We start from the raw sequence: 26,404 nt of genomic DNA, 5'->3' as shown, positions 1-26,404 counted from the left end.
CCCACCCCGGGGACTATGAAGCACCATGGGGTGGTGTGACCGTGGCGTCCAGATGCTGCTGACCACGGTGGGCGCCTTCGCCGCCTTCAGCCTCATGGCCATCGCCATCGGCACCGACTACTGGCTCTACTCCAGCGCGCACATCTGCAACGGCACCAACAGCACGGCGGACGAAGCGCAGGGACCGCCGAGGAAGGCGAGGGGAGACCTCACGCACTCGGGGCTCTGGAGGATTTGCTGCCTCGAAGGTACCGGGGCCGGCCCGGGGGGAAGCGACTTAACCGGGGGGGGAACCGGCTCCGTGCCCGGGGTGTCCGGGCAGAGCCCAGCCGGAGCCGGAGCGGGAGCCGCTGCCTCGGACACGGCCGAGGAGGAGGAGGAGGAGGAGGATGGCGTTGCCGTGGCAACCGGCATCTCCGAGATTGCCATGGGAACCGGGCGGCGGGATGCGGAGCTCGGCCCCGGGGAGCTCGGCCCGGGGGGGCGGCCCCGCTCCGCGGCTGTCTGCGCCCCCCCCCCCCAGCAACAGCTCCCGGCTGAGGGACCCCGGGGGCTGCGGGGCTCGGGGGGATCCTGAAGGTTTGGGGCTTTTTGGGGTTCCGAGCCCTGCAGGCTTCGAGGCTGGCGCGCCCCCAGGGTTTTGGTTTCAGGGGTTTGGGGGCTCAGCCGCAGCTCTTGGGCAGGACAGCGGGAACCCAAGTTCCTCCTTGTCCACCCTCAGAGACACCAAGAACCCGTGTAAAGGTGTTGCTGCTGTCTGAGTGCTTCAGCGTGGGCTCGGGGTTACTTAACCCGGCCCAAGGGTCGGGCACTGAACAATGTTAACCAAAAGATTGAGGCGGGGGGCATGATGCCCCGCTCCCCGCAGAGGCCAAACATGTGGCTCTCTGAAAATGGGCTGGTAGAGGAGGTGTGGCGGGTAGCTACCGGCACAAAGAAGCACATGGGTGTTCAGAGGAATTGGCAGGGCTGATAGGAAAGCCCAGATGGGAAGCAACATCTGCCTGCTGAGTGTGGAGCTGTGAGCGTGGGACGTGGGCAGGTCCCCATGGCACTGGGTATGGGGTCCAGGGTGCTGAGCCCCCTCGCTGCTGGGTTCATCCAGTGGTGCTGCTAACAGTCAGCACAGTGAGGAAAGCTGTTGGCTTTCCCTGAGCTGCTTTGGGGCTTGTGGGGTGGGGGTATGCCGGAGTCTGCCTTGGTACAATAGAGCGCCTGGCACAGCGGCTGCAGCGCACCTAATTCAATCAGCACAACTTAGTACACATGAACTTTCCAGACCTGGTTCCCTGCTTTATTCTAACTGACAGACGGCTCAGCCCAGAGGAGTCCAGCTGGAGCTGAGGGACTGGCAGATCTATTCTGAGGGCTTTTCTCTCAGAAAAGGCCGTGGCATTGTAGGAGCACCCAATTGTCGCATCTCTTCACATCTTCTCCTTTTCCTAAGCATTCAAGGCTGCAGTGTAAGAAGTAATTTTCTCTTAAAATATCAGATTTGCTACCTAGTAATAGTATGCATACATAGAAAAGCTGCAGGTCACAAAAGTATTTTTAGACAAGGAAGAGGGAAAGAATTACCAAAATGTTAAGTTGTTCTGGTGATGATAACGCTTGGCTTTGTGATGCTTAAAGGAAATGTAACTCTCGGCATGGGCTTTTGCGACACCTGGAAAATGTGGGTTTGCCTCTGAGAGCCTCTGAGTTAGCCTGAGAGATGCTGAGCATCCTTCACTTGAACCAAATCTTGTGATCTTAGCTGGGTTTGTTCTAGTGTCCCCAGGCTCTGCATTTCACGGAAAATAAGTTGGTTTGCGTCTTACGGGAGGTGCCGGGCATGCTGTGCTAGACCAGGCCTGCTGTCTCCAGGAGAAATCCTGGAGGTTACCGCCGGCAGGCTTTCTGCATGGTCCTCCAGGAACCTCATTCATAGAAACCAAGTGCAGCTTTTGCCGAAAGCAATGGAGTTTTCGCCTGGATTTCCACTGAGCTTAAGTCAGAACTTTATAAAACGAGAAGTCGGTGAAGTCTTGAGGAATGGGCAGGGTTGCAAGCGGTGCTTGTGATGTTCTCTGAGCTCCAGGGCACTGCCTTAGCCTTCCCGAGCATGTTCAATCCACGGGGGTGTTTGCGGAAAGGTTGCACCTAGCAGTGGTGTGCGGAGAGACCTTAAACCCTCATCAATTCAGGAGACAAGAAAGTGTTTCATGTGACCCCCTCAACGTCAATTGAGCTTTTCTTCGCAAAATTCAAGTGCTCTTAATCAAATTACAAAGTTGTCAAATATGTGCTCAGAATGAGTAATTTGAGAAAACCATCGTCTGCTCACAGATAAGAGAAACAGAGGCTACGTTCTCTCCTACATTTTCATATGGCCTGTCGTAAGATAAAATATACAGATACATGAAAATATTAGTGTTCTAAACCATGCCATAGGACCTTGATTTCAACATGGAAAGGTGCGTCTGTTTCACAAAAGAATTTAACCATTTCTAGAAGCAAATTTAAAACACTGTCTCCTGGGTTGTTTCAGAATGCCACTCGTTGTGAGTGGATGGCTCTTTTAGTAAAACTGAAGAAACCGTTACAACCCTGAGAAGACAAAACAAGAAAATAATTATAGATTTATAGATCTGTTATAGATTTTTATATAGTTATAGATTTTTATATATGATTAAATGAAATTTCTGTGAAATGGTCTGGCTTCAAACTTATTTATATATTTTTTTTTTTTTTTAATTTTGGAATAATAATTATGAAAGCCAACTTAATTTGTTGTAGTGGTCTTAGGCACCATTTCACTCTCACCTCAAAAAAAGACATATTTAAGACACAAATGTGCAAAGGCTGGAAATATCTTGAACAGCCTCTTAAATTGCTGTTGACATGAATAAAGCATTACACAGAGTAAATTTCAGGTCAATTGAAAATTTCCATTAAAATGTTTCTCAACTATATCCATGAACCAATCCGTGTTCTGTGTGTTTGAACAGTCACCCATTCAGTATCCCGAATTCCAAGATTTCAGACAGAATTGCAGAAACAGAAAGGAAAAGAATAGCCTTCCAACCGATTTATTAGGTGTTCCTCAGCATTTTTCTTTTTCTCTTCTTTGGGATAGCACTTCAAAACTGCTATCAAAACTTGATAGCAATCAAATTGGCATCGTAATGATGACTGGAGTGATAGAGTTTGGGGATCCAGCATATTGTCTTTGTTTGGGGCTGCGGTTGTCTTGGGGACAAAATCATGTTTCAGCACTCGTAGCCGGTACTACTATGGAGCTTAGTCACTCAAGAAGCAGCATTAATGATACATTAGTCAAACTCTCGCCTATACGATCCCAATTTTGTTCCTTTAGTATGTTTGTCAAAGGTGGAGGTAGGAGGCTCATTGAGTGGATTTTAATCAATAGCAGTATTTCTGCATGGATTTAAAACTTACAGCTAGGGTAATTATTTAGGTAGGAAACTGTTTAAAGTAATTCTTGGTATGAATGTGCGTGCAGCACACTTGCTATTCAAGCAAGTCTTTGCAGCGGAGCTCAGTAAAATGGTCAAGGGGTTCTCTGGTGAAGTTGGGTTTTGGTTTTCTGGGGCCACACTGGACCTATATTAACTGCAATTTTGATGGCTAAAGGCAAATTCTCACTGGAGTGAGGTTTCTGGTGAAGTCCTCATGCATCCATCCTGGCCACAGCCGAAGTCTGCACCCCAGCCCACAAATAATAAGAGCAAATCAGCCCCATTTCACGTGGCTCACTGTCCAGGAGGTGAAGAACAGAGTCTTGCAAATGCAGCAGAGGGTGATGCTGTGTTTTATGAGTAATCCCGTTGTGGTAAAGCTAACCTGGAGGATTAAACCACTATAATTTTCCAGCAGCCCTTATTCCTACGGTAAATGTCCAGCACTACTATGTAAGCTTCACACAGTCTTACTCATAAGGAGGATCTGCTATTAAAGTATTTACCTAGAAGGAGAGAAAAAAAAAAAAGATTTTAAAGCACCACTTTATCCACTGAAACTGCTTATCTTCATGAACAATCATGCTGAAGTTAATAGGACTGCTCAAACAGAGAGCTCTGCAGGCCCCGTGACATCTAGATATGAAATCAAGTAATGTACTTGTAATTTAAATTTATTCAAAGAGTATTTTATTAAACACTTCAGAATATGAATTGCTTTGAACCCATTGTGTCTACTGCATTCGGTATTCCCTGTTTGCCGTTTATTTTTAAGTGGTGAGATTGGACGTTTAATTCACATGGAACCATTTGTCCTTCCTGTCTGGGTAGCTGAAAATCTATAATCAGGAGAGAGGATTCGGTGAATCTTTTATAACTTGAAAACTTGCACAAACACACATTTGCACAATTATTTGCAAGTCTTCTGGCTTGGATGAAGGTGCACAAACACAGGGCCTGTGGCACGCGCATGCTCTGCTTCCATGGATACTCTTGAAAACAAAATAAAAATGCTTATACAAATGTTTGAAGCAAGCAAATAAAGGAAGCCTGCCATCCATCAGTGCTGCAAATTCATGGTTCATCCAAAAGGAATGAATATTCTTTAGTATTCTCAAAGCAAAGCGAGGAAGTCGTAGCATCACCACTGTTTATAATAAACTAAATACAATGCAGGCTTTATTTTCAAATGCTATTTCCAAAGTTGTACATGTCCAAGAGCAAATTTTGTATCACTTTAATATCAGACAAGACCCTTGAGGTTATATCCACAGGCACAAAGATGGTTGGGCTTCTCAGCCTTTGCAGGCGTATGAGCCTGTGTTCACACTATGAAACATAGTGACTGCACATGGAGAATACACAAATGGGTGTCTCTGCCATGGAAACTCGTTCCGTGTATGCCAGAGCCTGTTTCTTGGAGTATATATATATACATACATATATATGTACTGCATGTTTTATATATATATATATATATATGCATATATATATATATATGTATTGCGTGTGCTTCATAGGTCCCGAAAGGTGAACTACTTTCCAAAAATCTTTCAAAACAAATTTAAACACATTAGAGAAGGACTCTTCTGAGCTTCAGCCTGTGTTTTCGTTCTTTATCTGCTCATACCATCTCTGTTTCCTTGGTAAAACACATGCTGCTGAGAAAGTGCTCGTGCTGCACTGATTGTTTTTAAATGCAATTCTTAGAGCTCCACCGACATCTTTTCAACAGTGTTTGAAGCAGTGGGGTTTTGTCAGAAAGTGATTGAGTGATTCTTGACAGCCTTTTTAGGTTAATTTCTTTCTGTTGTGTTCCATTTGCTAGAGAGAGCTTCTGAGTTTGGAGCAATCTTTGGGGAAACGGAGCTCAATCTCTTTAAAATATTGGCCGTAGTAAAACATATTTTAAAATACTGAGAAATTTTCTGCTGGAGGAACTGTCAGCAGAAGATGGATTAAGGGATTAGCTATTCTCTTCTTCAAAAAAAATAAAACACATCTCCTAATTACACCTCTTTGAACATTTGTAACAGAGGATCTCAGATGACTGTATTGATGTAACAAAACATCCATTCTTCCTGAGACACTGTATGAAACAGAGAGCTGAGGCTAATTGACTGAATATATGTCGCTTTAATGAATTAATTTGCTTTCTTGAACTTGATCTACTATATAGCCAGTAGGGAGCTATCAGGCTACACAAGGGTTTGGGTTTTTTTCTGTGGCTCTCAGTGTGCCAGCTAGCCCAATGCTAAAAGTCTTTGGAACCCAAAGACTTTCTGTGCATTAGCAATACTCCCTGAAGGCTGTAAACCCACGAAAGCGTATTTGTAATCCAGCTGTAAAGCTTTCTCATCTGTGCAAGATGTAATGTGGATAATAGTCACTTTACCTAAGTTTCAGAAATGTCATGTGAAAAGAGTCAGGGATGCGCTGGGCTATGTGCATTGGATACCTGTGGCTGTGGTGTGCTGTAGCTACTTTTTTTTACTCTGTGTGTAATCATACTGCGTGTTGCATCTGGTTGGCAGATGGCATTTGTGGTAGCATCTGTCAAAGCCATAGTAAGTCATTTTGGGGTTCTCAGTGACCTTTGCAATGTAACATAATGTAATCTTTGGGCTTCTTCCAGCTGCCATTACCTTTTACTGACCCCTCTGCCGTGGGCTTTTATTACTTATTTTAGATAGTGGCAGGAGCTCGTGGCCATTGCACCCCTTCAGGGCTTGCTCTGCCACCTGGCAGCTCTGCTGGCTCTCTCTAGTGTCAACTGGTAAAAGAGGCAAATGTGACAATGTGGTTTAGTTCCTGTAAAATTCCAACACAGGAATTATTTCTCTAGTGGATGCTGTCACATTCGTGGTGTCAGCCCACAATGCTTCTGCTCAGATCACACTGTCGAAGCTATAGCTTTGGTCACGGTCTTGCCAGGTGCAAAACACGTGAACCTCCTTAAAAAGCAGGGGGAGAAGGAGTGCATGTCTGGTACCTCCATTCCATAGCTCTGTACATCTTTACAGAAACAGGGAAAAGAGGAAAAACATCAGGAGGAGAGGCTAGCGTGTTCATCTCCTTTTTTTAATTCTTTTGACGCAGTCAAAGCACTTATGTACTCGGTGTAATTTGAAGTCTGTTATTAATACCTCTGCGCACCCAGATATTGAGTTGGTGGCTGTGTGGTTTGTGTGTGAAGGAGCTGAGAGGTGACTTCTGCATCCCAGAAATGGAAATGGAGAGGGAGGAGGAGGCTGGGCTTTGCTGCATTTCCTGCGTGATTTGGGGCCAGTCGCTTTAGCTTTCTGTCCCTGACTGGGAGGGACGACTGCCTTTTTCCCATCCGCTTTCCTCCCATACTAATAATAAAAGGGAAAAGATGATGTGGAGAAACTGGGATGTGATGGTAGGGCTGCCCAGCTCAGAAAAGGCGTGTGAGCTCTAGTTTAACTGGTTTTGAAGCGTTTTGCTTGCAACTTATGTTTTATACATGCAACATTTTGTTTAAGCATGTCTTCCTTGAGGGACAGGATTAAGTCTGGTTTTCCACCTACGTCAATTTAAACTGCTTTCTAGGAAGCTGGTGGAATTATGCCAATAGCAAGCCAATATAAGAGGAGGGATCGTAGATCTGTCCCTTCAATTGGACCTTTTCCTGCTGCTCCATCTTTTCTGAGCCAAGAATTATCTCAGGCAATAAATCATACTTTCCAACGTTTTTGTCACCCTGAAAAACTGGTCCCGCTTCAAAACATTACTTTGTGCTTATCTTCATTTTGGATTTCTGTTTACTGGTATTTATTATGTCGCAGACTTACGGTTCAGCATCCAAATTCTTACCAACAGATGGCAAGGCAGGATGCACAGGAGTAGTAAAATAAACAGGATAAATGCACAACTGCCCATATGTCTGAGAGGCTGCTACACATTTATGACTTCAGAACAAAAGGTTGTTTGCTGTAGACAGCCCTAATGCCATGCAGGGCTCCTCTCTATTTTCTGCCTTGCTCTAAAGTGCCTTACTTCTTCGGCATATTTTGATCAGCTAAATTACAATGCAGTTTGTCCTCCCTCTTCTGCTCCCACATCGTTATTGCCTTTATTTATTTGTCTTCACTCCAAAAGCACGTCAGTTTTTTACCTTAAATATTCTAGAGTGGAAGGTGGCTCTTTCCTGGCCTTTGGCTTGTATACGTTCTTTCAGAGTAGTGGTTTGCTGTGTGGAGGGGCACACAGAGGTGCTGGGAACCAGAGCAAAATTTGAGACTGTGACTCTCCCTATATTGGGATTTATTATAATATTAATGATGTGTGGCCTCTCTATCCTCTCAAAATAGCAGGCCTCAGGGCAAGCTGCCTGCAGGATGGATGGCCTGGCCCAGGCAGACTTTAGCTAGATTTTCCTTTCAATCTGGGGGAGTTTTTGCCAGTTGTTGCAAGCTGTGGGTCAAATGCAGTGAAATCATTGAAGTGGTTCTTGATGTAGCCTGGCAGATAGTCCAGCCCCTCACTCTCCTCCTTCCCGTGGCACCCAGCAGTCTGAACATCTTTGTTCTCTTCCTCTTTTTCCCCCTCCTTGCTGAAACGTTTTAACTTTCCTTCTGTTAAAAAGGCACTGTCTAAATTAGCTTTTCAACAACAGTGCAAGAGTCTGCCTTTAGAAAATTGGTAGATACTGCCCCAGGTAGAAATCCAGGATTTTTAATTTCCTTAACTCTCAAGCATCAATGTGCCCTCCTGCCAATGAAAAAATAAAAATATATTATCATACACTTGTCAAAAAGGAAGAGATTGGGGTTCTCACTTCTCTCCCTGTCTGACTCCATTTCCCATGTGTTTACAAGGCTCCTGCTTGGAGAGCTTAGCAGCAGCGTGGTCAGTTCTTCTTCAAGAGAGCTGAGCCCCTTCTTGTCAGCCGTGGTGTGTGAAGGAGCACCACGTTACAGGCACGCTGTCATAACACAGAGAGGTGGGCAAAGGCGAAGCACGTTATGGAATGATAGGATTTCCTGCGCAGATTGCCAGACACTGATATGAATTAACCTCTTTTATTGTTCTTTTCCAAGCATTCCCCCTTTTAATTGCTGTTTTGGAATTGTGCCACTTAGATCTGCCCTTTGAATGCTTCTCACTCAGACAGTCCCGTTAGCTCACTGCTGCCAAATATTTCAAAGATATTCAGAGCCGACAAGCATCCCCATCCGACTTGAGGGGTACCTAGGTCTGTGACGAATTGCCACTTGCATTTAGCTGCCAGGGTGTTGTGTTTTCTTTTTTTCTTTTTTTTTTTTTTCTGATTAGCTAATAACTGTTTTAGGCTTCTGCCAGTTTTGTGCCAGAGGTTTCAGATCAGTTTGCTCCCATTTACGTGTTTTAAATAATGTCATTTGGTGTAGAATATGGATGCCTGAAAATTTTCTCCTGTCCAAAAGTATAGCATTCAATAATGTTGGGATTGTTATTGTGTCTTCCTTGCTTCCTAGAGGCATAGCTTATCTATTGTTGCTGCAAGGCATTAAAAAGGAACCATGACATGTCACAATTATGACTTGAAATAGGATCTTGCCAGAGGTACATTGCCTAAATATAATCAAATCTAAAATACGACTTATTGCATATACCTATCTCATGGCTCACTGAGCCATCAGCGATGGCTATTATCAGCGTACTAGGTAATTTATTTCTAAGAACTGCCATGCTGCTTTTTCGCTTTTTTTTAATTAAAAAAAAAAAAAAAGAAAAAAAAAATCCCAATCCCAAAGCCCCTCCACGTGTGCACGTGCTGAGCCCAAGCCAGTGAACCTGGCAAGGGGCTGAGCCCGCTGGCTCAGCCTTCGGAGCTGCCAGCCCCGCGTTTGGCTCAGAGCAGCTCCGCGTCCCCCCAGCTCTGCCCGCTGTGAAAACACGGTTTTGTCTGTCAACAAAAGATCCTTTGAGATGACGGGGAATCTTTTCAGAGCACGGCTTATGAACTCTCTTCGTATTTCCAGCAAAAGGTTTGTCTTTGAAGCTTACGTTGCGTTGGGAGTCAATAGGATTTCGGTTTTTAAGTTACTTAGGGGGTTCCAAAAATATTTATCCAAGGCAGTGCCGCTGTCTGCTAATGATGAGATTAAACATCCTGTGGTTTTCCTCGGTAAATGAAGGTTTGCTTCGGAGGTTGGTGTGTTTTTCTCCTTTGCTGTGCACATTTTGCTGTACTCTCATCCTTGCCTTTAGCGCTGGCAAGTGCAGACAGTTTGGGAGGTGCTTTGGGATCCTTAAAGATGCAAGACCTGCAATAAAGCATGTAGTATTTAGGGGTAATGCAAGGTGCTGCATTCACAGCATTGCTTCTAATTATAGCCATTCAAACCTCTCATTTGCAATGTCCCGTTATGGTAGTGCTTATTAAAATAGAATCCTCTTTGATAGAAAATTAGGAGAAAAAAAAAAAAAAAGCAGCTATCCCATTCCATCCAGTAGCTTTGAAAGAGGTTTACCTTCATAACTTGCCTTCTCAGAATATTCCCCTTGGTTTTACTTGCAGTCCTGCTCTGACTTTTTAATGACTTACTTTGTTCCTCTTGGTAGCCAATTCCCAGTGACCTTTTCCTTACTTTATTTTAATTTCTGTATATAAATGGCAGCATTCGAGCTAAAGACAATCTTTGGACACAGCAACAAAACCCCATAGAGAAGGAAAAACAGGCCAAACATTTTCCACCCGCATTCGGAGTCGTACTAGGGCTCTGGCCGCGCAAAGCCAATACTTGCTCCACTTTGCAGGCTAGGAGGAGGCTCCGACACAGGAGCTGCACCACGGGCACGTGGTTTGGGATCGGGGCCAGACCCGGGTGGCCAGGACCACGCTGTCGGCATCTCCAGGCTGTGGCGCTGGCTGCAGCCACTCCCACAGGTTATCCCTGGTTCTGGCATGGCTGCTGTGCCCCGGGAGGGCTGAGCAAGTGGTTGCAGCTGGCCAGAATATGGGTCTGCAGCTACTAATGCTGATTTTATAGCATTAATGTGCACCTGTTTTGGTGGCCAACTGGCACCGTGTTCAGCCTAAAATGTGTATGTAAGGCCTGTATTAAAAGAGGCATAAGAATTAGCGTGCATCAAACATGTCATTAGACACGTGCCTGATAGACATAATGTAGGATAATGAACATGATCACAAGAATAAATTAATAACTGAAAATATTTCTTATACATATGCACACTTAAAACAGGATAAGAACTAAGTGACACTTGTGTCACCAGTTTATAATTAAAATGCAGTGCTTGAATGAAAATGTAAGCTTCAATTAGCCAGCACGACCCTGCTTCCGGCTTTACTTCCCACTGAAAAGCAACGATAACAAGCTCACATTTATTATCAGAGTTTTTTCCTGGAGCTGTGCACTGAAACATGCTCACATCTGAGCCCTTTCACTGAAGACATTTTTTCGCTTCAGCAGTTTGGCATGCCATACAAAGGCTCTCTGATTTTTAGTGATGTTCACCTCCTCTTACATAAAAATGTTTTCTGTGCATATTATTTGGTTTTAGTTAAAGTCCAGGTGCACGGGTTACTGAAGAACCAAAAGGATGGCTCATCACATAGCACAATGGGTAATTATTGCTGAGCCTCACTGTATTACACAGACAAATCCTTTCTTGGAGCTCAGCATTGTAGCCGTGTGAGAGAAAATACCTATAATCTAGCCCAAAGAGCTACAAGTGTAAGAATAGATCCTCTGCTATATGCTTTGCCCATTTAATTTTTAACTATCCCAAGGGACAGAGCTTAACCATTTTGTTTAGATACTATTTTGCATTTTAATTTTACCAGTGGGAAGTTACTACATACATAAATTATGAGGTCCCCTGTTATCATCCCAAGAGTCTTTCTAGCTAGGCTTTTTGTAAAATGGTTAAATAATTCTCTGGATTTGGCCCGTGTTTAGCTGAGATTTATCTTGATGATGTTCAAAGTTCAGCACTGCGCTGCCTGAAACTTGAGCTTCCAATTTCTTCCAGGCAGTTGGCTGTGCAACCTGTGTAGGTGAGAAGAAAACACAGGTGCCTTCAAGAAGCAACTCTGGAAATGCATGTGCTGGGTGGGGAGCTGCCTACATCACCTTGTAGGGGGGTTAATACAGCTTGGCTCCTGCTCATCTGTGTAATTTGGTTCCTTGGTCAGAAATAAGAACCTCCTGGTCTAGGACTTACCATCCTGATAATGTCCCTCATGTCTCGAGGACATGCAGTCAGTGCTTGGGTGGGCATTCTTGTACCCTTATAGCTCGGCTCCCAGCAGACGTACGGACTTAGCTTTGGGTTGGGCAGCAGTGTGTGGTGTGGTCAGAGCCCCTAAGGACTCTTCTGTTGTAACAACTGCAAACCTCCTGGTTTGTCACCGGTGTTATTCACATGGGACAGGGTGACCTCTCCAGAAAGCCCTTCCAATAGCAGCAGCAATCGCTCTCTATAGCATTTAATAACTAACCATGGAGAAAATTACACTCTATTTAAAAGGCCAGGAAAACCATCTTCAGTTTAACTCTGCTGACTTGGGGAGAATTACACCAAAAATGAGTTTTGTCTGATGTCCTTTCCCATACTAATGTTTAGTAGCTGGACTGAAAAAGCCTTTCAGAGGCAGATAAACAAGTCCAAATGGTGAAATATTCTTTTAATTTTCCTTTGCACACGTTATTTTAGGTGTAGCTTGGAACACTGCCCTTACGAGAGGCATCCCTTTAAATATTTATACAGCATCAATATGTAGCCACCCTCATACGTTTTTAATGCTATGTTCCTTCCTAAATTAACCATTAGGTAACCCCATTCTATAGCTCTCCATATTTCGCACTGCCTTTACACTACCCTTGGAGTGTTTTATATTTATTTCACGGCGGAACAATGAAGATGTCAAGGCAAGGCCCAGGGGCCCAGTGGAAATCGAATTCTTGGAGCTCCTCCACTGTTGCCATGGTGGACACGCACTCGGCTGCGCACTGTGCCGCTCCGCAGGCCGAGGGGATTAAGAGCCCGGCTCTGCCGCTGGGCCGTGGCCGTTCACCACAGCTACAACAGAGGGTTTTCATTTCTATAATTGCAGCTCCCAGGGTTGGGGGTAGGAAGTATCGAAGCAAAACCCAGCAAAGAGGTAGTGGTGCTGCTGATGGGTAGGAAGCGCTGTCTGCGTCCTGAGTTTCTCCCTGGGAGCAGCAGTTGTGTCTGGTGGGTTTCTAGATTTTCCAGAGGTGTTTCTCTTCCACTGCCCATCCCTTGGTTTGTGTTCATTTGTACGATGACACGGTATGCTGAGGTGATTAGGACGAAGACCCATACTGTCAAATATCTTCATTATTTGCTCGGTTCTGATTCAGGCTAAAAACCTGCAGATGAGTAGAAGTGTTGGCACAAGCTCCTTCGTGTGGGTTTTTATGAAGGTGGGGTTTCTGACTCCTGTTTAATTATACCACATCATCGTAGCAACGTGGTTTCTGCAGAAGCTGTTCGGGGTTTGTTTCCCTCTGGTTTCTATCTCTCCTAAGGGGAGCTAGGAGATGACAGCCCCCAGAGCCCAGAGCCGAAAGCAGCAGCAGCACGCCCCAGGCATGGTGGGGAGATTCCCTTCACTAAAAGGAGGTGTCAGCCAGCTAGGCAGGGCTTCCTATGGCCTGTTACACTGAAAGAAAGAGTGAGATCTCCCTGCATGCAGCTTCCTAAAGAAAAGTTGCACTTTTTCAAGCTGAAATCCAGCCTTCCCTTCTCTTGCCTGCTAGCAGGGCCTTTCCCTGTATTTGTTTTGTAAGCAAGAGCTTCAGTGAAGACAGTGAAGATTTTGCCTGAGGATATGGGGCTCAAGGAGCTACTGAAATGCCGTTGCCCTGGGTCGCTGTGTGTTGCAGACACGGGCTGCTCCACGAGCACACCCCTGCCCACGGCACGGAGCTCACCTCCTGCTGAAGACGCTGCTGAATCAGTCGGAGTACGGATGTCAGTCTCCTCTGCCATATAAGAGGCTTCGAAAAAGCACAGGGCTGTTTTCTTATCTTCTGCGAGCCAAATCTGGTGTGATTGGGCTCCAGCCCTGGCTTGGTTTGCTGGGTTTCTAAACGTACGGGTAAAGGGATGCTGTTTGCTCCAAACAAAAGCCGCCTGGGTTTGGCATTCCTGCTGTGTCTCTCGCGAAAAGACGCCTGGCAGCGGCTGCACTACACTGAGATTCTCTCCTCCAGCAAGGGAAAATTCTGCAGTTATTGAGGCTCTTCCTTTGGTTGCAGCAGTAATTTTTACTCCGTGTTTGCTGCAAATATGGTTAAGCTCTCTCTGTTTTGGAGGCAAGCAGTCAATGCATCTGAAGTGCATACTTGACATATGCTTCTTTTCACATGCTGTCCTCCATTCGTTGCATGTAGCAGATGCTCCGTTTACCACTTCAAATGTATTCTTATTTACTAGAAATTATTTTAGAAAATAGCTGTTTGGAACTAAACATTTCCAGCCCTTCTCCTGGGTGCTGGGAGCTCCTTTCTGCAGCTGTCCTGGGTGGCTACATGCAGATGTTGACAGGTTAATTTGCATTTGAAGAGCGGGCTGCAGAGAGCTAAGCAAGGCTTTTTCTTCCCTGCCTCTGAAGCCAGTCACTTAAACACTCCATGCCAAGTTCAGCCCCCGATGCTACTCTTTTTAATTAACTAGAGCAACATCCAAGCTGAGCTTGGCCCATTGTTAGCTGCCCATTTATGCCAGGGTTGAATTAAGCCCCCTGACTCTGTAAAAGAAAGGATTTTATTCTGCAGATTGATTGTACAACAGCAAAATGCAAGGACGGTCCTAACTCACAGCGAGGCAGTGTGCACAAGCTGGTTTATCTGATTTCCACCACATAGACTTGCTCCCAGAAGCTGCAGGCCCAAACCTTCCAGCTGAGGGCTCTGGTTTACCTGGCTGATACACACCACTGGAGCCAGAAATGTTTAGTAAAAAGGAATTCCTGCTATCAAGAAAAATGCACAGCCTGCACTGCTTGATCCTCCTTCCTGGAGAGTCTGCTTTCTTGTATGTGTTTTGTTTTTTTGTGTGCATTTTTTTTTCCCCTTTAAAATGAGATTGCATGAATGAAGACTTTCAGCAAAAAGACGCAAATTTAGACTTGAGTCTCTTCCATCGATAAAGAAAGGCACAAGTTTTGATCCACAACCCTGTTGTCATCCTCTAGAAGCTGTTGCTCCAGGCCTTTCATGTACGTGATCCATTGACTCAAAACGTGATTTAACAGAGACCAAAAACTTCCCTGCTTACAGCACATGGAAGAGCTAACATCCAGAGGGCTGTAGCGCACTGTCACGATCAAGGCCCGTACACTTTGCTTCCTCTTCATCTTCTTTCCTTTCCTTTAGATGTTACAAAGCTATCAAGGAAAGACACATCCAGCAGGTATCGGAGCACTGAACTGAATCTGCAGAAAAATGGAAAGGCATAATTAAGGGTTTTTTTTTTTCCTCCCCCCCCAACATTAATTTCACTGTGCTTCTGTGCTTCCCTGTCATGTGCTTCTAGGATCAGCTGTGGGCAGATGCTGCTCTCACTTCTCCCCCATAATCTGGATTTAACAGTTTTCCAGTTTCCTGCTGCTGGTCCTCTTATATCTGCAGCTGAAATTGTTGTGCATCCCCTCTGTCAAAGCTGCCATGGGGACAGAGCTGCCTATTTGAAATTTGGCCGTTTCAGTGTCTATGCACAGATGTTACAACTCACACTAATAACACGCTGAACTCAGGTTGCACTTCAGAGCATTAGTGGCAAAAATCTCTCTGGTTGTAGCAGAGCACAAATTAATTCATCCCCCAGAATTATGCTTGGGTGCAGTCCATTGGACCACTGGCACGATGTGTTTTCTTAAGACGAGCGTTTCTTCCAGTCCATTTGTGTCAGACAAGAAGCTTTTCTTATAGATATCTAATTTTTTTGTTTACAACAAAATAAGGGGAGGGCATAGGCATGAAGAACTCCGCTGTTAGACAGATTTCTGCATGATTCAGGTACCCATGGCGACATGAGATCACTCCGCATTGTCACCGACACAAGAACATTACCTTTTACAAGAATAACTAAGAACAGAATTTTTGACCTTCAAGATTTTCTTATCTAGAAATATTATAACTGGATAGCAACACCACACAACTTGTCAACCAGAAGAAATAAAAGAAAAATAAAACCAATTTAAAACCCCACAGCGGCAGTGGAATAAATTCATACATTTATCATTTCAGAGGTCCCCATTGCTCCTGCAACTTTTCCTGCAAGGTTTAAGTTATTAGATTTTTTTAAACATTGTGTTTACTCTCCTAAGAATAGAATACAATTTACAAAACCTCATAAGGATGAAAAAGCATTTTTCCTTTTGTGCTTTAGCTCACACAGTTAATGCGCACAAACCTGCACCTTTTAGCTTTCCAAAACCTCACTTCATACTGACAGATGGAATTAATTCAGTATTTACAAATTTATTTCAAAATCCTTCAGAGAAGAACATTTATTATTTTTACTTAAGAAATGCCACACGTCTCAGGGTTTGGGACAGGACTTTACCTGGCTGATCCAAGGGGCAGGTTCTTCACAGCACTCACACGTGCAGCCGCTGCTGCCAGCTCTGGGCACAGAGAGATTTGCTTGAGGAAAGATCCTTACAGCAAGGAAATGCTGGAGGAGGATCTAAGCTTACCTTAGCAGCTGGCAAGAACCTAGGAAAATGAAACTCACTATCATCAACTGCAAGTATTGCAGGTTTTACCTTTGAAGGCAGGGAGTGATTTTTAAGCAGAATTTTAACTCACACGTACATGAATTATTTCTAGTGACTTTCTGAGCAACAGCAGCCTGTGCCTGGCTCAGATTGCACTTACACAGGGCTGGCGTGTGACCGGGCAGCCTGCTTGTGCCAAACTTGTGCACACTCCTGCTCCAAATCCCCCCATGGGTGCGGTGCCATAGCCCAGGGATGTGCTCCTGCTGTCCCTGTCCCCAACCCCAGCACAGACCAGCAGGGAAAGGCTGCGGTCTGGGGCCCAACCACCTCACCGAGGCCTGAGCCGTGGTTCATCGCCGACGGAGGCACGGGTGGAGGCGAAGCACGGTCCCCCGGGAGCACGGCGGGATGGGGACGCGTGACTCAGGCACGGCTGAGTCACAGCCCCCCGTGGCTTCTCCCGTGATGGGAACGGTTCAGGCACCGCCACGCAGTCAGGATCGCACTTGAAGTCACGATCCTGATCGCTGTGCTCCGGAGCATCGTTTGCTTCGTGGGGAGAAAGCGCCTTGCTGGAAAGGAGGCGGCACCGGGGGAAAGCAGCTCCCAGGTTTCCACACACAAAAGCACTGTGAGGGAAAAAAGGAATAAATAAATAAATAAATAAATAAACCTTTAAACTTCATGGGGACAGTGATGTCTCTGCTGGGCCCCTTGGAAGCCAGGGGAGTTGCACCTGCAGAGCGAGAAATTCTCCGGCTCGCAGGACACGTAAGCTCAGATCGCCCAAGGCACGCAGCACTGTGTGCAGCAGAGCGTTCACATCTTCAGGCAGCACAGCTCCTCTGCTCCACAGGGCTTCGGAGCAGATCCCCAAAGATGTAGGTGTTGCTGTGCCTAGAAGGTAGAAGCCCAGCTTACAAACCCAGGTACCCTGCACAATAAATGACAGCAAAGAGCTGAGCTCAGGAGCCGGACCCCAATTGCGATAGCATCCAACCCTACAAACCCACTAGGCTGGGGTTTGGGGCCCATCCTAGGGGATGGCCGTCACTTTGGGAATCACCTGGATGGCTTGTCTCCCTGGGGGCTCACTGGCTGTAGAGTTAAATGACACCTCCAGATCCTCGCCCTCCAGGAAGCTTTGCAGGCCCACAGCCTGGCAAATCCGCTCCGTGGCTCATTAGTGATCTGTAATCACCGGGACGAGTCTCTGAGAGCTTAGGAGAGAAAGACCTGATGTGTCGGCAGCGCTGCGTGCAGAAGAGCTGCTGGAGCTGATAGTTCGACACGCCGAGTATTTTTAGAGCCATCCTATGGCGCAGAATTTTTAACTTCCATTTCACAGACCTTGAAGCCTGGCAAACTTTCATTAACATTTGATGCCTTGAAGTCATGCAAGGTTTGGGGGAAAAGGGAGGGGAAAGAGGAAAAAGAAACCTTTCTGAAGCACATAGTTTGCAAAGTTGTTGTGGAGCTTAGGAAAAAGCCTCCGATCACCCCTCTTCATGCCAAGTGCTTTTAAAGTGCCTAAACCACCCAGAGAGCAAAGCCAGAATCCCAAACCATGGCTGTGTGGGAGAGTCATGATTAATTAAAAGATAATTTATGTTAACATTTTAAATACCCGGGGTATCTCTGGCCCCTGGGGCTATTCAAGCACTTTTTGAAGAGAGAGAGCCCCACCTTGAAAGGATTATGCCTCTTTTCTTTGTCCACTATTAGACAACTTTGCTAATATAGGGCTCTTTGGCCCAGAAATTCCCAAATTATTTATAAACCATCATGCCTACATACTAGAAAGGAGAACCTGAGACACAGAGCAGTTAAAGGTTTGCTGATGGGAAGACGAAGCTTCAGCCTCCCAGTTCCATTGCACCTGCTGCCATTTCTGTTCAGCTCAAAGTAAAGTTTTTCTACCCAGATTTACACATGGGGAAAACAGTTCTTCCCTGGCTACAAGGCAAACTTTCAATGGGAAAATAAATTACTTGAAACTTTATTTCCACACATACACACCCCAATACACATTTATACACACATCTACTTCTCTTTGCACACAACCGAGATTTCTCACAGGCTGCAGGAGTGGGAAGAGGAGACATATTTTTGTCTCATTGGCAAAAATACATTGGCAACATATCACTGAGTTGTAAAGATTGAGTAAGAACCAGAATGAGGCCCCAATAAGAGATGTGGGTGTTGGAAAACTGCCCTTCGTTTGCCTGTGCCTCTCTGCCAGAATGACTGCAGGGAGGGGGACATGAGCTGATGGGGGGGCTCAGCATGGGGACCCCGAGTACCCATATGGCTGCTGTGCAGCTCAACCCTGCGTCACGCCAGATGGGTATCTGAAGGGGAGAGGAGTCGTAAATCTTTCCCTGAGCATGGCTCAGTTCCCAGGCGGCCAGAGCTGCTACGTACCTCTTGGGAGAGCTTGCCAAGGTGGTGAGAAGCTGGTCCTCTCCTGCTTTCAAATCTCAGGAGGAAACGTGGTCCCTGGGATGCTGTAGTAAAAGGGCAGGCTCTAATTCTCACAGGTGCAATGCTTAGAAATTCAAGTCTAATTAACAATCAGCCCTACCTAGTGGTTTCTGGTGGATGCTCCATTCTTTTAAGGTGCTGGAGGGAGAAGGAGCACTGTGATGGAGCCAGTGGCACAGCAGCCTCAAGGCCAGGCATGCAGGGCACTTGACTGTTGATAATTCATCCCAGGAAAAAGGAAAACTTCTCAGTTTTCTCCTCCCAGCTGTGAACCTTCCAAGTCACTTCCATGCCATCCTAGGACACAAACAGCTGCAAGCATTTCCAGTTACAAGGGGAGACATGCCTGATGCTGGTAAGGGCTGGGACTTTCCAATACATCGTTTAAAATCCAGTCTGATATCTCAGATTGGCTTGCCCAGAGCTACCCCCACCATTATCCTTCCCCAATACAGGTAGAGACATTGCATAGTAAAATGCAGTGCGAAGTACTGAAAGAGAGAAGAATGGAAAGTCAGAATTCTCAACAATAAAATATTCATGCATCTGTGCTTTAGTGCATTGTAATTTTGCATGATATGCTTTGCTTTTCAAGACTGACTAGATTAAGGCACTTCTGATTCATTAAGCACATTTTCCCAAATGCTGTTTCTACAAATGTTGTTGGGCCATCGTGCTTAGTGGTATTTATTAGCCAGTGTAACAAGGAACTTACATCTTCCACAAACCTGAGAGAAACCCACTTAAATGTGTTGCTCAGTCTCAGCAGAAGAGAAAACAGTTCCAATGAATAATTAAAGCTTTAAGAGGTCATGCTGCTTTTGCAGTCTCATTTTTATTTGTCAGTGTTTCACTTGCATTAGGAAACAGAAAGTTTCGGGCGCAGGATCCAAATCAAATCTCTTCTCCTTATGTTCATTTAAACAGACCTACTTGGTAGCCGTCTCCATTTTTATTTATTGGGTCATTTGTTAACTGTAAGTATTTAAAACAATCCCAGGAATTATGTTTCAGGCTCTTAATTTTCATCGGGCCGTGGCTTTGTGCTTGCCCACCCCTCCTGGCAGCACTATGAGCCCCGACTAAGGCAGTGCCCGCGCAGGGAGGCAAGTGCAGGAGGAGCAGCGCTCAGAGAGGACCCAGGTTGCCATCTGGTCCCCGTCTCCACGGGCACCACCAATCTGCCAAGCTCCCACTCTCCTCCTAGGCCCTCTCCTCGCCTCCAGCCACCCACCACCCTCCTCAGCTCTTTCTCCCCTGCTTCCTTTTCTCCTCCCCTGCAAAGCACCCCGCTTTCTGCCCACTCTGTCCCAAAGTGCTCCTTCTCCTCCTCCTTTTTCAGCTCACTCTTTCCTGCCCCAGGTCTTTATTCCCACAGAGCTGCTCATCGTTTTCCCACCCTCGCAAGGTCCCCCTGAGGGACGAGCCTGCCCTGTCCCATACGTGAGGTGGCCCAGCCACAGCTGCACCCTCCACCTTCTCATTGCTAACAGGTCTTTTCCACTAATACCTCATGCAGATGGTTTTGAAACCTTTGCCTTGAGTTTCCCAAAGCCAGCCATCAGCAGGACCTGGCAGTTACACCCCTTTCTCCTAACCTTTAGATTCCCCGTTGTCATCATCTGCCTTGTTTCAGTCCCGCATCACTGATTGTGCATGATCAATCTCTAGAGGTTTTGCTTCTATGTATAACTCAACAAGCTGGCATAGAAACGAGGAAGACATGCTCCAAAATGAATGCACATCCAACTCAAGGTCGCAGCATTATGAAGACGGGCATATTGCAAGCATTGCCTTCATCTAAAGTGATTTATGGAGTGAAATATCCCTATTGCTTCTTCAATATCCAAATGTTTTTTCTAAATGCCATCATCTTATGACTAATCTCCATGGACTGAAGAGACATTGGAAGATTACCTGATTCCAGGAGTGTCCAAATATTCTGCATATTCCTAAAATTAAACTAATGAGCTCCTTTATACTACTTTCCAATGTAATCTTCTTTTTTTTTTTCCATGAAAAATCTTTGTGGTGTGTGAACAACCTGCTCCCACAGAGCTGAGCAAAGAAGATCCAGAAGAGTTCAGTTCCAGACACAAAGTTAGAGACATTCACTGCTGTTAGAGTAGACAATTGCTGATTGTAAGCAGAGAAGTAATTACGTGATGCCCTGTAAGCTTCTGCTATATTAGGAGATAGCTTAAGAAGAATCAATAATATGAACCATTTTCCTAATGACTAGATCTGAAGAGTTTTCCCATTACAGAAGTTGTCAGGTTCATCCTTACCTGAAACACACCCCCCCAAGGATTACCGGGGTCCTCGTTTTGGAGAGCTGGTTCTTAAATTTTAGACCTCTGTATGACAACTGCAAACCCTGTCTGTTGCAAAATGAAGAAACCTGAAAAACGGAAAAACCTTAAAAATGGCTTAAGAGGATCTATGATGAATCAAGAATGAGAAGAGCTCAAGGCTCTATGTGTCTAAAAGTTGAAGTGGCAGAAGATACAGGGGACAAAACATCACACACATGCTGGGCATACTTCATCTAGTTCAAGAACAGTATTTATTCCCCAGATGTGATCTTGACTATGTCTCAAATTATAAATTCAGCAGGGACTTTAGTGAATGTCCATTTCTTTAAATTTCTCCCCCAGGTAGTGATAAGCCACAATACAGGCTTTATAGACATGCTGTGATTGTAAGAGGTGAGACCATCAAGCCCTGGTTGATCACCATGTTAATGAGGGAGAACTGATGGCATACTGAAGTAAGGGAAACCAGATGGATGAAAACCAAACTATCCCTTAAGGGAAACTTGATTCCAATTGTGCCAACACAGGAAATAAGCACAGTTTGACAATGTGAAAATAAACACGATTTGTCATTTTGCAGCATATGAACGCTTCATCAGACAAAATGACTATCTGTTCTCAGAATTGCATCCGGTAAAATTTGGCATTTCAGCCCTCTTGTAATGATTGATAGACTGGCAGCAATCTGCCTGAATGAGCAGCCTTAGTACCAGTGAATGTATGCCAGGGTCAAGAGCGCTGGGGAGAAAAGTAGGTTTGGGGCCAAATCTAGATGCATCTGAATTGTAGCTAGCACATAGGCCAGCACAGCTGATTTCCTGCTGCTGTCTAAGGTGTTGGAGCTATGATGGCCACCGTGTAGTTACAACTGTGAATAACAGGTCTCTGATGCATTGTGCCAAAAGCACTATTGATAATAAGTACCTCTTTAAAATAAGGCATTTGGGATCAGAATGTAATAAAGAGCAGGAAACTCCTTGGAGATGGACTTGCTGGGTGAAGATGCTCACCTGAGAAGCCAACGCCAACCTCTGACGTGTTAGACCAATTTTAGCCAGCTACAAAACTCTAATGGGGGTTTCTATCCAAGCTCCAAATCATTTTAAAAGAATAATTAGATGAGCCACCCAGAAGCAGCTTTGGCAAAGCAGCAGTGAAGCAAAGTACAGAAATGAGTGGTGAGACAAATTTCTGGGCTGCCGGGCTAAAGGACTGCCACATGAGATGCGGGATGAGACGAGGTGTGAAGGCAGAACACAGAGAGTGTGGGGCGTTGTGGTATATAGAAAAGCAGACGCAGAAAAGTGAGTTAACAGCCCCATGACAGCTAGAGACGTTGACAGTCTCTTGGGACCGAGCCAGGCATGGGAACACTCGCTGTGGCAGGGCTAACAGCTCTGATTCTAAAAAGTTCCTCAAACACCGTAACCAACGTTGCTCCAAAAAAATCTTGTCATACCCAGGATGGGGAAGTGCCCCTATTTTCCTGTGCAGATATAAAATGCAACCTGAACATCAGGGCTGAAAGCATGTCAGTGATTCTTCCTAGAAAACAGATACATTCCATCAGTAAGGTCCATAAAAAGGAGCAACAAAAAAGACTAAAATAAGCTACAGAACCCCCTAAAGCTTCCCCCAATTTGCTGTCCTAGAAGCAGCACAGAAGGATATAGTTAATAAGGAAGAAAACTGCAAAAAAAGCAAAGAGTAGTAAGAAGGCTGTCAGCATTGTACAGGAGTTTCTGGGGTGGAATAATCCACTGCACTATTTCATCTGCAGCTTGGCTAAGGAGGGGCAGCTGGGAAAGGAACAGGAGCATTGCTGAATAACCTCAGTCATGACTTCTGTGGCCAAAATGCTGGCTTATGAGAGGAACACTCGAAGAAAATGGAAATGAAGTAGCACAAAACAACGTGTAACATACAATCAAATCTTATCTACTTTGCTGCTGTCCTGCATTTCCTCGATACTATTGGTATTCACTGTGGTAGTACAAGGACACTTAGTACTTTTGGCAGCAGTTTTGTAATGACTGAAGAGAATTCAAAGGACAGCAGCCAGACACTGTGATGTGTTTTATTAGCTCCCAGATGTGCAGGTGAGGTGAATCTTCGGGAAATGAGTTTCGCTGCCACAGATTTCCTAACATCACTCAAGGTCTCAAATAAAATCTCATAATGGAACAAAAGGCTGTCGTAGAATTTTAAAGAAGTCCTTGGCAAAGCGTCATTTCTGCATCTGTTCATGTTGTATACAGACATACAAATCCACAACATCTTTGATATTTACCCAGCTGAAAACAGAAGGTCGGCTGCTGAGGCTGTGTAATACCCACGTGAATTAAAACCATCCGAGCCTCTGTAGGCACTTGCCTGGATGCCTTCTGGCGTAGGTACTCCAGGATCCAGAGATGCTTTACTGGGTGGTACACAGTGGTATTCAGGGCATTATGTCCTGGATTGCAGCATGAACAAATTTGCTCAATGAGCAACTAGAAGTGACCACTCAACAGCAGGTGTCTTCACCACCCAAGTGAGATGTGGTCTCCTGCATGCCTAACTTCTTTGGGCAGTGGTGAGCATCACCAATGTCTGGAGGACATCAGCTAAGATGCCACGTGAGCCATGGGAAACTCAAGGGTGTTAGAAGAGAACGGGGTGGGTCGTGACACAAAGGCCACCATGCCCAAGCAGAAACCTTGCCAGTTGCTATTTAGGGCTTTGAAATCGGCACCTAAGTCAGCAGAGATGGCTCTTCAGAAATGTGGAGCATGAACTCTACTGCATTGTGAGACTGTTGCAGAAAAAAGCAATGCAAGAAATAGAGCAGCACACCCTTCGTTCTGCAGGGTAACGTCGAGAGGAGAAGCTGTGAGCTGCCTCTGTTTCCAACGGAGAGGGCTTTAGCTGGGAATTGTAGAGGAGAACCAAGAAAAGGCAACAGGATCTGACAGTGCAGACAGGCTGGTGAGAGGAGATCGTAATGTCCTGGAGTAAATACTGGTGGCATAAGGCAGTCTCTTTTCTCATAGCGAGTGTATGATAAATGCAGAGTGGAGCATTAATTACTGTAGGGAGATAAGAGAAGTGGAGTGAGGCTAATGGTAAAGCAACTGGTAGCTGTTCACATGGCGTTGAGGGGAGGGATGAAAAGCAGTGAGCAGTGGAGGGTCTGCAGGCAGCACCGGGGGGAACTGCAGAAGGGGGAAATTCATGTCACAGCAGAAAATAAAAAAATAAGAGACTTGAGGAGGAGTTCTACTTTGCCCACCAGACAATTGAAAATAGATCAAAAGCAGAACCCAAAGGGTTTGTTAGAGCTGACAGCTCTTAAGGAAGAAAGTGGGGCAAATTTCATACATTTCAATGTTTTTAAATCATTTTCTTTTTGCCCGGAAAGTAAGGTAGGAGCAAAGAAAGGGAGAAGACCCGATTCAGATATCACCGTTAGTAGGTGAGACACAGCTCTGAGTCCACAGCACTGATACCAGAATCTGGATCTTTATCCCTGCTCCTTAAAAGTTAGCATTTCAGCTCTCCACAATGAGAAATAAGTGAATTATCCATCTTTTTAGGTCCCAAGCATTTTTCTGAAAACAAGACCTACCCTGGCAAAATATGACAATAACCCCAGGTGCTGGCAGTGCTCCTCATCAAATTCACCTTCATGAGGAAACAAAAATACAAACTGTCAAATGGACAAAAATCTCCCTGACTGTCAGGACTCAGGAGGTGTCAGCCAGCATCTGTCTCAAAAACAAGCTATACTTCCAAGTTTCCAGCTTCACCAGGATCTCGCAACAGCCGAAGGCAGACACCCAATAAATGGGTATTTAACCTCCCAAGGCTTCTTTCTCTGCTGGCTCCATCCTCCTTGGCGATGAAGGCAGCAGTACAGCAGCAATGTGGGGTAGCAAATTCACGCGGGGTGTGTTTTGCACACGACCTGCATCAATACTTCATGATTTCTTCTGCAATAACAGCATTAAGCATCCTCTAGCAGAGGCTCACAGGAGCCCCGCTTGCTCGAGTAACTTAAAAGAGAGACCTGTGAGATTGTCAGCAAACAGTGGGAGACGAATCATCAAACTCTGGACAAATTAACATAGAAAGTGTCAATTTACAGGAAGAAAAAATCTAATTCTGTTGCCTGTGGCCTTTGTGGAGAGGCCCAAAAGTGCCCCTGTTTGACCACAGGGCAGGTTTTGAAAGTAAAAGGGGGTGCATCACTCATTCCTCTTTACAGCAGTTATTTTGTGATGAGGAACGAAGATAAAAGAAGGTTAATTCAGCAGCAACATTTGCCATTGTGTGTCAGCCCAGTGAGGCAGAGGGGTTGTGCTGGTAGAAAATCAAAGAAATGAACACAGAGCACTGATAGATGCTGCACTGCAAATTTTGCGGAGAGGAACATTTTTGGCATGTCTGCTCTCCTTTGCTCACTATTGCTCAAATCACACTGCAAAAGATATCAGAACTTGTCATCTGAGAAGTCTTCCTAAGGAGACGACCACAGAACTGCCTCTGTTCTCCTGGCAGAGTCCGGCCCTGAAACGCTCCCGCTCACTATAAAGAGAGGTTCTCCACTTCTGTCAAGGGAAGCGCAAAGCCTTTAAGGAAACCCAGTCCCGTGTGGCTTTGCTCAGATGGACACTGTCTTCAGGCAACTTCAGTTACAAAAGCCCTGCTCTGCCTGTAAAACAGAGGTACAGGCTGTGGTGCTGTCGGTCAGCCTGCTCTGTGCTGATAAATTCCGAGAACTTGTTATCAAAACACTCAGATATTGCAGTGTTGCAGTAAATCAGGCTAATAGTCTACTCTAGAACCAAAGCACAGTGCTTAATCACAGAATAAATGCAACAGGCAGAGCCAGTGGCCCAAATTTCCAGTGGTTCCCTGCTAATTGCCTTATGTTTAATACGCAGCCTGCTCCTTGCAGCTTGTGTCTGCTGTAACTGGAAACACAGGCTGGCAAATGATCTTGAAAACCATTTCCTTACATATCTTCAAGTCGTTCCAGAAGACCCGCATTTGCCAGAAAGAAATCATCTGCTTAGTGTGGTTTGGGGCTGGGTGGTTGCTCGGTGTGCCTACCTGCCTGCAGGTAATCAGCGCAGCCACACAACCACTCCTGCCCTGACATTCATAGCAATCGTTCCATCACCAGACACTCCCTAAGGAGAAAAGTCTGCCTAACTCTATTAATAGTGTGCATGGGTGTGCTCTCAGTATCTGTAGCTGCTCAAGACCTACAGGAATGTGGCATGTTGGCAGCGGAGAGTTTGACCCAAGGAGGCAGCAAATGCCTAGTGTCCTGTGAGAAAACCAGAAAGGCTTTTCAAAGAAATCCCCAAACTGCTGTTTCCCTGCACAGTCTTACCACCAAAGGCGGCAGAGATGGCTGGTAGATGAAATGGTTA

The 26,404-nt window shown here is 45.4% G+C and overlaps 1 protein-coding gene and 1 long non-coding RNA gene across 5 annotated transcripts in view; one reads left to right on the top strand and one right to left on the bottom strand.

Annotated features, from left to right (window-relative positions):
* Positions 1–26,404, top strand: part of CACNG4 (calcium voltage-gated channel auxiliary subunit gamma 4) — a 39,798-nt gene continuing 13,394 nt past the window's right edge. The window contains exon 1 of the mRNA XM_084492524.1: positions 1–248. Within this exon, the coding sequence (XP_084348650.1) occupies positions 26–248 (223 nt within the window). The 5' untranslated portion in view covers positions 1–25. The remainder of the gene's footprint in view (positions 249–26,404) is intronic.
* LOC311421016 lies at positions 12,260–18,772 on the bottom strand. 4 transcript variants are annotated; one of them, XR_014684659.1, is made up of 5 exons: positions 18,610–18,741; positions 16,922–17,082; positions 16,343–16,814; positions 16,029–16,180; positions 12,260–14,895 (listed from the first exon to the last, which is right to left on the bottom strand). It is a non-coding gene; the product is annotated as an uncharacterized lncRNA (long non-coding RNA). The 4 variants fall into 4 exon arrangements; XR_014684660.1 differs by having other exon boundaries at positions 16,513–16,814; XR_014684658.1 differs by lacking the exon at positions 16,343–16,814 and having other exon boundaries at positions 16,859–17,082; positions 18,610–18,772.

The sequence above is a fragment of the Aythya ferina genome (genome assembly GCF_964211825.1).
Source record: "Aythya ferina genome assembly, chromosome: 18".
In the NCBI taxonomy this organism is placed as follows: Eukaryota; Metazoa; Chordata; class Aves; order Anseriformes; family Anatidae; genus Aythya; species Aythya ferina.
This window is presented reverse-complemented; position numbering and strand designations above follow the sequence as displayed.